Source organism: Spea bombifrons, chromosome 7 (genome assembly GCF_027358695.1).
Source record: "Spea bombifrons isolate aSpeBom1 chromosome 7, aSpeBom1.2.pri, whole genome shotgun sequence".
NCBI lineage: Eukaryota > Metazoa > Chordata > Amphibia > Anura > Pelobatidae > Spea > Spea bombifrons.
Genome location: NC_071093.1, coordinates 6,779,018 through 6,789,537, shown reverse-complemented (window position 1 = coordinate 6,789,537; position 10,520 = coordinate 6,779,018). Strand labels below are relative to the sequence as shown.

The following is a 10,520-nucleotide window of genomic DNA, read 5'->3' as shown; positions in this document are numbered from 1 at the left end:
GTGGTAGGAATACGTCGGGACACCAAATACAGGACCGGAAATGTGATAAGAAACGATATTACTGAGCGCTGTACATTGCAGTATAAATGGGTTCATTCCAAAGACGATCTCTAATCTACCAAACTGTCCCATTTACTAGGGAGGCAAACTACCCCAAAAAGATGGATTGCCCTCATAAAGCTGCTCAATGGGCTGCCACCCCACCAAACCCACTGCCCTGGTGTCTACAAACTAGAGGACATTAGGGGCAGTTCAGTGGGATTGCAACTGAAAATCTGAACTGCCCTACTTGAATTATAAGGTTGCACGGCATGAGGGTCTGTGTTGATATTAGGCCTGACCCAGGGCAGTTCCCCCAGCTGCTTCGCACCACCCTCACCGCAGGGCACTTGTCCTGGCACGATTTGGCTCAGCACACCCTCCATTGTGTAAATGGATTATGGTGGGGAGATCATGGATCTCTCCTCTAACTGGCTCATTGAGGAGCAGCACACTGCTGGGCCTGATCACCCAAAAGGATGATCTACCCCACAATGTTTTTGGAGTGTTTCTCTTAACAGTTCTATGTCATAAATGTAAATGGTAGATATGCAAAGAAACCATAGAGGATTGTGCTGCCACCTGGCTTTCACTGTGATATTGCAGTTTTAATTAGCAGACCAGGTTTCCAGTACAATACTGCCATCCGGTGCTGGAATGTGGAATTACATTAGATAGTTAATTCTCCATGAAAATGAAGACTGGTTTTGACATTTATTTATTTATTTATTACATTTTTTGCATATGTGGCGCAAAAAACATTTCCTTTAGACTTTTTGTGGAAACAAATGGCAATCAATTTAGAGACGCTTCAAAAGTATTTTATTTTTTAAAATCAAAACTAAACCGCCTCTATTATGCAAGCTGCCTTGGACTAGGACTCCCATGATGCTCTGCTGGAAGGCTGAGCATTATGGGAACAATACAGGTAGTTTCAGGCTGATCAAAACTGAATTAATCAATGGTTTAAAACTTTTGTGAGCTAATGGGCATTCAAGCTTCCAGAATGCCAGGATGAAATATAAACTGTATACAATATATATATATATATATATATATATATATATATATATATATATATATATATATATATATATATATTCATTCACACACACATATGTATACATACATATACGGTATATATATACGTGTATAATTACACATATACAGAGAGACATTATATACATATATGTTTATATTGATACTGTGCTTTATGTTACAATTAAGTATAAATACGTTAGGGTGAATTGCATAATAACGCTTTCATTACTGTAACACCGTGTACTAACAATTCTAGGAATACAGAATTATAAGTTTGTTTCCTTTTACTTCTCATTGGCCCACTTGCCATCAGTCAATATTCCCATCCAATCATTATCAAATTTTTACCATCTACACGCGTTGTCTCAGTAACAGCACTACCAATCAACGATGGCGTTGTGTTGATGGGCGTATTTTGATTTATCTTCCAATCAGAAGGCACGTATCATGCCATAACAGGCTGTTTGCGGTGACTGCGGAAGGGCACGGGCTCTGGAACACCCCACAGAATTGCCCCCTAGACTTACAGGCCAAGTAGGTAGGCATATACACAGAGGGGCATTTCACTGTCCGTGGCTGGTGGGGATACCCGGTATTTGCCCATGGTTGGGGCAGGTCACCTCTGAGCAGAACAGCAGGCGCTGTGTTTGTATTAAACTCTTTTCTGAGGAAAAAAATCTAAATAATTGTCTGTGTAAACTCGTGTGTATGTATTATATATCTATATATACACCTATATATCATATACACACATATACAGTATATAGGAAAATATATACACACATATACAGTATATAAGAATAAACACACACACTATAGGAAAATGGTTACACAAAACAAGTCTGGACACACACACACACACACACACACACACACACACACACACACACGTATAAGTGTATATATATGTATACATATACACACACACCTTCTTATATACTGTATGTATATGTGTATATATATATATGTCCAGACTTGTTTTGTGTATTCATTTTTTCTATATGCTGTGTGTGTATATATATATATATATATATATATATATATATATATATATAGCCTGTTTGTATATCCAGCCCTCTTATTTTCAGTTGAACGGACTGTTATCCATCCATCCACACACAGTTTAAATACATACGTATACAGCGCCATCAGCTGGGACACCAAAATACGCATTTACAATAATCCTATAACAGGGAACCTACAGAACAATGTGGTTTCATCTTAAAAGTTCTGCTTTATGGATTAACGTCAAACATTCAAACCCATTGTACAGTTTTATGTTTGGTATTTATGCTTTTATTTGGATCCACGAAGGTTCTGCTACCGGTACCTGCTGTGTTGTGCAAATAATTCTCTAATTTAAGGGGAAAGGGGTCTCTTTTTCCCAGTTTGTTTTTAAATGTAAAATGTAGTACACTTATTTTTTTTTTCTCCATTTCAGGTACACATTATTAGACAGGAATATCACAACCCAAATGGCTAATGTGAGTTGGTAATTTGTTTTAAAATATTATTTTTTTGGCTAGATGTTCTCTTGGACTCTTTTTGGGTCTGATCGGGACTATGATCGTACATTAAATAAGGGCTGAAATTCACACTCACACTAACACTCTCAATGTCGCGTCCCTGTCACTTTTCCCACCGCTCTGCTTCTCTTGACTCTACTTGTTCTTTCTTCGTCCGCTTCTCTGTAAACCTTGCCTACCGGTGCAGTTCCCCAAAAGGGTGGAGCTTCCAGGAACACCCTCTCCCCCAATTGGAGGAACCGATGAGATCCTGTCCCCGTGGCTCCTCCTTTTTTGCAGAAGTGCCCCGAGAGGCCAGAATAATGCAGATAGATTCCAGTAGAAAGAGAGGTTCAGAAAGGTTTCTTTCTCATTCGTCTCACTGTGCGGCACAATGTATTATAACGCTTTGCTTACATATGTAACGAGTCTGTCATGTCTTCCTCGCAGTGACAATAGTTGTTGCTACAATTTTGCTCTTGAAATTGACAATGATGTAAATTGACCCAAACAATGCACCTGATACTTTTTAGTACAATTAATCAGACTATGATTAAAGTTAGGATGGAAGCCATCTTCACACCTTGAATATAGGATATAAAATAATAACCATCATTTATTGACACGGATAAGACTATAGATAATGTAAGAACATGTGAGTGCTGTGTTTTTTTCCTTATTATAAGTAGTGCTGTGCTGATATTTTTGTGTGTTTATTTCCAGGCGCTCTGCAGCAGAGCCAGGCTGGTCACCTACCTCCCGGGGTTTTGTTCTCTCATCAGAAGGGTTCAAATTCCCAGAGCCTTTTCTACTGCTGGATCCTCGGGCTCTGATGAGCCTTATGTAGCTGCTACACCTCCTGATATACGTAAGGGATAATAAGAATTACAAAAAAAATCTAGGGTCAAAATATGTCTCAAGTTGTGTGTAATATCAATACTGTATCTGTGGTGTATGGTGTGTCTTGGTTGATAAATAGGTTTAGTTTTACACTGTGGGGCTGAGTAGGATTGAAAGTAGCTTCCTTTGTTTTATATAAAATCTATTGCAAACATAGGGTTTGTTAAAATAATGTAAATATTTTTTTTGTCTTTTCTTCTTCTAGTTCCTAGAACAGTATGGCCCGATGAGACTATGGGACCATTCGGACCTCAAGACCAGCGCTTTCAACTTCCTGGAAATGTGGGGTTTGAAGCCCATGTGAATGGAATAGGCACCCAAACAAAAACTCCAGTTCAGAAAAATCTACCTGATCTTCTGTCTGAGCCTGCACCCAGTGAAAGGCACGAATTTGTAATGGCACAATTTGTGAATGAGTTCCAGGTAAGCGATCACTATTTTGCTAAAGGTGAGGTGTGTGTGTGTGTGAATATATATATATATATATATATATATATATATATATATATATATATATATATATATATATATATATATATATATAATATAATATTTTGTACTTGTTTTCACAGGGTAATGAAGCTGCTCCCCTACAACAACAAATAAACAACGTGGAAACTTATTTTGAACATGCAAAAGTAGAATGTGCCATACAGACCTGTCCAGAGCTGTTGAAAAAAGGTATTTGTCTTTTTCATTACATTATTCCATGGTGATAGCAAGCTAAGAATGAACTGTCCTGATGCATTCTATAAGTTCTACTATATCACACCTAGGCAGCCTAATATGGTATTACAGCATAGCCATTTTACTGGAGTCCACCCAATCTATATGTCACAATTAACCTTAAAAGTCAAACAGAACTTCCTAACTGAGATAGCTGTTAGTAAATTATGGCTACTATGGTTATGAGTATGTGCATAATCAGTGGATATGTTGGTCTTCCAGATTTTGTATCAATGTTTCCGGAGACCCCTGGCAATAATCTTATGGTGCTGACTGTAACACAGAAAACAGAGAATGACATGACCACCTGGAGCGAAGAGGTCGAAACCGAGAGAGAGATGTTACTGGAAAAGGTGAGTGGCTTTAAATGGTTAGTAACCTGTGTAATTGTACTTGTGGTGTTATGCCCCCCTCACTTATCTCTTTATGGAGTACATGTATAGCTTGTGATTGTCCCTCGGATACAGTAGCAAACTGTTGCTTTACATTCAACCCCAATCAGTCACAGAAGATTCTCAACCAGTCAGCAAGATCAAAGTTAATACAACATTATGACATTTTAAGAATTCCTTGTCTCAATTCTTCAGTTTGAGATCTGCATTGGATTTATTTTAATTCAAACATGACTACCTTTCCAAACCGGAACTAAACAAAATGCAGTGTTCTTATTATATGGGTCAAGCTATGAAGCACCCTTTGGAATTATGAGGTTAGAGTACGGTTTGCACCATCGGCAAGTAAATGGGGATCTCGGATTGAAGCTCCCTCCGTTCTGGCGGCACCCTGTCTCACGCGTTTGTTCTGGTCTGCTGGATTTTGCTGTTGTAATGTGGTCTAATTATCCATGAATTCTTCTGTTTCTGTCAGCTCCAATGTAGTTAAAGTAATGGTGTTAGCGTGTTCGAGGTAACCTCTTCAGCAAGGTTAACTACAGCAAGGCTGTGGCATCAACTATTTTTGTGAACGCAGAATCTGTGGGAATATTTTCAGGAATACTATGTAATAGAGAATCAAACTCTTAACAAGCTTTTTTGTCTGCTCCAGAGAAAGATTGATTGTTCTGAGCATGGTCAGCCCTGTGTAATGTATTGTTAAATCAGTGAGATTATTCCATCCATTGAATTAGGCATTCTACAGGGCCATCTTAGCCTTCTTGCTGGACAGTCCTGCCAGTTACGACCCTTCCTAATTAATACTGAAATAAAGGAGCTGCAACATAACTTTCTTTTTAGTGAATAAACACCATTGGTTTGAGCCTTGTCCGGGGGTCGCCAAATTTGGTTCGCATCTAGGAGCCAGACAAAAAAGTTAGGCTTTCTACTTTTCTTCCCCAATCATGTTTTTATTTTCATGGCGCCCAGGGTTTGTTGAGCCTTGCCATACACTAACATCCATTTAAACACTCTAACACCATACAGTAACAGACACACACTAACATTCTACACTGATGTACACACATGCTAACACCATACACACACTCTAACGCTATATGCATACACACCTGGCTCATCCCTTTTCCAGGCCACACTCAGATCAGATATACATTATTATGACTTGAGCTGCTCAAGTCAGGTCACAAGCAACCCAGACCACATGCAGCTGAACTGGAGAGTTTGACCCATTTAAAACTTTGCTTTACTAAGCCCCCTTACCCTAGAATATTTATGCGCTGTCTAATGCAAACCTTTGAGCTTAACGAGATCCGTCAGCCATCGCGTGCACTTTTTTAATGTTAGGGATTTTTTCCATCAGTGTTGCTTCTATGCATTTGTTCTTCCTCCTCTTTGTATTGCAAAGAGATGCGCACGGTCAGCCGAATTCTTACAGCCTGCATCAGCATGCATCAATTCACAGAAGGTATTCCCATCAATTTGAATAGGAGCGCTTACCTGCTGCTAATTGGATCCTTCAAACAGCCGAAACTGGTACAAAAAGCAGGCGTCGGAGGGTGGGATGTGCTGACGCTGCTGCGTCTTCAGCAAGTAACCCTTTAGTTAAGTAAAGACCGCATGTTAAAAGTAACATGCGTTGTTGGGTAAAGACTACCCAATACATAAAAACCAAATTAAATATGTTTTCCTAGCATCCGCTCTCATCTAGTGGCAGCGCTACAATGTTTATTCTTTAAACTGGCAGATCAATAATCTGTAAGAATAACCTGCCCGTTGTCACGATGCCTCTGTATTCCTGTCCAGAATAAAATGCTAATCAGATGGTTGAATCAAGTAATTGAGCCATGAAACTGTGTGTATTGTTCACATCATTCTCCGACACCGCGAAGGTAAATCTTAAATTAAAGATTTGACGTAATCATCTGCATTGTTGTTAAAACACTAAGTTTACACACTTAAGTGACAATCATACAAAGGAAAGCCTGTCTGCTGACAGTTGATATTAGAAGCCAGCAAATCTAATTAGACTGTATACTGTATCCGTGACGGCATCCAGTTATTTAGCCGAAGTTAGGAAGCTAAAGCTTGTGATTATACCAAGATCTATCTTTTTCCCCACTCTTCTTCGTTGTTAAACTAATTTGCAGTAAAACCACAATCTGGGAGCGATTCCAGCTTTTTTAACGTGAGCGCATGCGTGTTTCCGCTTACGATCTTGTTTGCGGCCACCTATATCTGCCCCTAAGTGATCTACATTGTTACAGCCGGTGTACAAATTGTTCTGGCTTGCACAGAGTTTCTTAACATGCGATCCATGTGGCATTTTGTGGTAGGTTCAGTCAGGAATACTTGTTAAATATCGTGTTTTCTTGGCCGGGAAATTTTGCTTGATTGGGGAAGTATTATCTGATGTGTCCTTGAGCCGTTTTGACCCCAACTCAGGAAGGAAGGCGTATTTCAAAGAAAATATTTAAATTCATAAGGAAAATTGTGTAGTTCTTTTTGGACGTCCTCTGTGCCCTTAAGTAGTGCTGCAAATTAAAAAAAAAAAAACAAAACTGGATATTCAATAAATATATTTCTAGATCTTATTAATGAATACACCTGATATACTAGCCGTGTTATCATAGCTCTCTGAAGCGAATGTGTATTTGCGGCATACACTACCATTCAACAGTTTGGGGTCACTTAGCTGTTTTCATGGAAAACAAGGACATTTCTAGCTGTAACATAATTGCCTTTTAAACTGAAACTTGGATTAGCGAACACAACAAGGGCCATTGGAGCACAGGCGTGATGGGAGTGATAAAGGGCCATTGGAACACAGGAGTGATGGGAGTGATAAAGGGCCATTGGAACACAGGAGTAATGGGAGTGATAAAGGGCCTCCTTACATTAATAATCAGCCGTTTCCATCTACAAAATTAACGTCTGGACTGTATTTCTGATCCATTTCATAGTGACCCCAAACTTTTTAATGGTTGTGTAGATAAGCTTTCTTTTTCTCTTAGTCTTTTTTTTTTTTTTTTTTAAATGGTGTTTTTCATTGTTATTTCAGTTCATTAATGGTGCCAAAGAAATTTGCTATGCCCTGAGGGCAGAAGGCTACTGGGCAGACTTTATAGACCCATCGTCGGGACTTGCGGTAAGTAATCTTTGGGGAATTGTATTCTGTATTGCTTTGTAACTCATCTTCCACCACTCCAACCGGTTCCAGCACGTTGTTTACGTTTCTGCCATACAGATTCATAAAGACTTGTTGTATTTTTCTGAATTTAGTTAATGGTATCGAGTTGAATAACAAGTTTCTTGCCTGCTACATACATTATCGCAGGAGGCTCAGCCAAAACCTTGTAACAAAAGGACACTCCAGCAGCATAGAATAGTAGAGCGTTGCCTTTAAATAAACATTTTTCCAATGCAGATGGTTAAAGGGATTCATGAGAATTCCCTCTAGGCATTTACTCTCTTTTCCCACATCTTTGCAGTTTGCATTGCAGGAGATGCATTTGACTGAATGCATATCTCCTACGCATGCACAGATACTGACCACTATCCATCTCCACCACTTACTTGAGCAAGGGGTTCTGGGAAGTCTATGCACAGAGCTCTCCCATTGATTTCAATGTGATGACGCTACGTTGTATCAGCAACGTAAATTTATTTTATAAACAAGTCCCAGAAAGCTTCTGGAGGCAAAAATAATCTGGTATGAATGGATGCCTTGAATTGGAAGCAGTGTTAAAATGGCGACTTAAGGGCCAAATGAACAGTAGTGCAAGGAACTGTTGGGTGTATTTTTAATATTTGTATGTAAAAAGTCAGAAGATTCACGTGTGTAAATGGATGAAAGGAAGGTATGCAGCTTTTACATTCCTTTTTATGCTTGACACATTTTTGCCTATGCTTAAACAACCAAGGAAAATCTGTGGAGTGAAGAAATCACTGCTGGGACTGACCGCCTCACCAAGTATCACAAGTTAATCTATATTTCTATTCTAGTACTTTGGGCCTTACACAAACAACACACTCTTCGAAACGGATGAACGTTATCGTCATTTGGGATTCCGAGTTGAGGACCTGGGGTGCTGTAAAGTTATTCGCCACCACGTCTGGGGCACCCATGCTGTTGTGGGAAGTATCTTTACCAACGCTCCTACAGATAGTCCTATAATGAAGAAATTGGGAGAAAATTAAAATCCTCCGCATTCGGCGGCATCCGTTTTGACTTCTCTCCATACTTGATAATGTAACTTCTTGGCTTCTAGAGAAGGACACGGAAAATATGAAAAAGAACAGAAACACAAATTGCGCAATTAATTGTGTGAAGATTATAGAAGCTGCTCTTATTTATTTAAAAACAAAAAAAACACACAATAATCTACCGGATTGTCTTTAAATCCTGAGCTGTGATTCATCACATTTGGTCCACTTGGTGTTCTACCAAAGCATGTGTGCGCCAGTGGGGTTACAGAATGTGTGTCATGGTTTTAGGAAACACAGAAGGTTATGCCTTTTGGAATAAAAAAAAAAAAAAGTTGTCCAAACTATTCCTTTTTTCTTTTTTTTTTTTAATTACTCTGGGCATAAAATGTACCAATAATGGTCTTTTTTAAAAAGGGAAAATGAACTATCTGATATGCAGTTCCGATATAATCAAATAACGTATTTATTTTTGTCCTGTTTAGTGAGAGACAGGACAAAACTCCAAACGTAACATCGTGGATTTTATACACAACGCTGCATGTAGCGGACATGATTGTTTCAAAACAGGGACATGCTACATTTAGTCACAGATTACTGGGTGCACAAGCTGTGAATCTCCCTAACCCAAAATATCTGGTGATTCAAGCTGCGTGAATATCCGTGAAAGATAATAAACAGTTTTATTAAAGTAACGTTCAGTGGTTGGGCTTCCAGACCAGTGTGCGTCTGTTTTTAACCTGGGGAAGCCTACTTACAAAACATGTGATGCCGCTTAGGTTAACGGGTACACAAAGTCCTACCCGCGTGAACAAAGTGCTGCTTCATGCGCAAGTACAGTGGGATCTGCACATTCATATCACACTTTGCCTTTGATCCTCATCATTTCATGCAGAATCATCAGACTTGGTCTTTATGTATAAAGTACCTGAATACTTGTAGAAAGTGGGCAGCTGTGGATACGGACACATTTCTGAAAATATACAATAAAATGTGGTCTGTTGGGTGCAGCAGTAACACTTATTAAAGTGACCGGAGACATGCTGTGAAGCAGCATTCGCTATACTTTCCTTGGTTTCATTAAATAAAGCAGGTGTTTGCAGTTAAGTTTCCATTTAACTCCCAGGCATCGTTATAAAGGACCGACCTCCGCACCCCAAGAGGGGCTGAGCTGGGCCTGCCTAATGCATAGTTCAATCCGCAAGGGTTCCCAGAAATCACACTGAGGACCAGCCGACCTGAATTCAATCCACATTGGCAATTAAAATCACAGAATGACACGAGAGCAGCTTGTTGATCTCCACCATCGTTCATGGAAGATTCTTCACAATTTATAGAAAAGATACACGCCTCTGTAGAAGTTTCGAATGTCGTAGACTGTAAATGCCATGTAAATAAGTTCAGATTCTATAATTATTTTGTCCCGTTAAGGACCACAAAAGATTTGAGCCTCTGCGGTATGTTTTTAAGATTAGTGTAGAGGGGATATGGGTGCCTGCCAATGGTCAGAGGTCTTGGACTGCCAACTTTGGTGAACAAAATTACCGAAAGTATATTTCTAGATTTTAATATATTGATCAGCCTGGAGTGGATTTCTAAATTTGAATGGACAGCATAGAATGGGTTTTGATGTATACAGTGCCTCGTTTTACCAGCCTGTGGGGGAAGCATTGGTTAGGTTAGGACGGGATGAAATATCACCTTCAACCTTTTG

The 10,520-nt window shown here is 39.3% G+C and overlaps 1 protein-coding gene across 2 annotated transcripts; it reads left to right on the top strand.

The window, feature by feature from the left end:
• The first annotated feature begins 1,519 nt into the window (after positions 1–1,519).
• MMADHC (metabolism of cobalamin associated D) lies at positions 1,520–8,985 on the top strand. 2 transcript variants are annotated; one of them, XM_053471069.1, is made up of 8 exons: positions 1,520–1,618; positions 2,522–2,564; positions 3,309–3,453; positions 3,691–3,908; positions 4,058–4,166; positions 4,434–4,564; positions 7,662–7,748; positions 8,606–8,985. In XM_053471069.1, the coding sequence occupies exons 2-8, from the start codon at positions 2,556–2,558 to the stop codon at positions 8,798–8,800; spliced, it is 894 nt and encodes a 297-aa protein (XP_053327044.1). In that variant the 5' UTR covers positions 1,520–1,618; positions 2,522–2,555; the 3' UTR covers positions 8,801–8,985. The 2 variants fall into 2 exon arrangements, with proteins under 2 accessions (XP_053327044.1, XP_053327045.1); XM_053471070.1 differs by having other exon boundaries at positions 1,536–1,614.
• Positions 8,986–10,520: the final 1,535 nt, after the last annotated feature.

What these genes read in the sequence shown, in the direction of transcription:
- MMADHC (XM_053471069.1), top strand. An exon ending in TGCTACACCTCCTGATATAC is followed by an intron (nt 3,454 to 3,690) that starts GTAAGGGATAAT and finishes TTCTTCTTCTAG; the next exon opens with TTCCTAGAACAGTATGGCCC. An exon ending in AATTTGTGAATGAGTTCCAG is followed by an intron (nt 3,909 to 4,057) that starts GTAAGCGATCAC and finishes TTGTTTTCACAG; the next exon opens with GGTAATGAAGCTGCTCCCCT.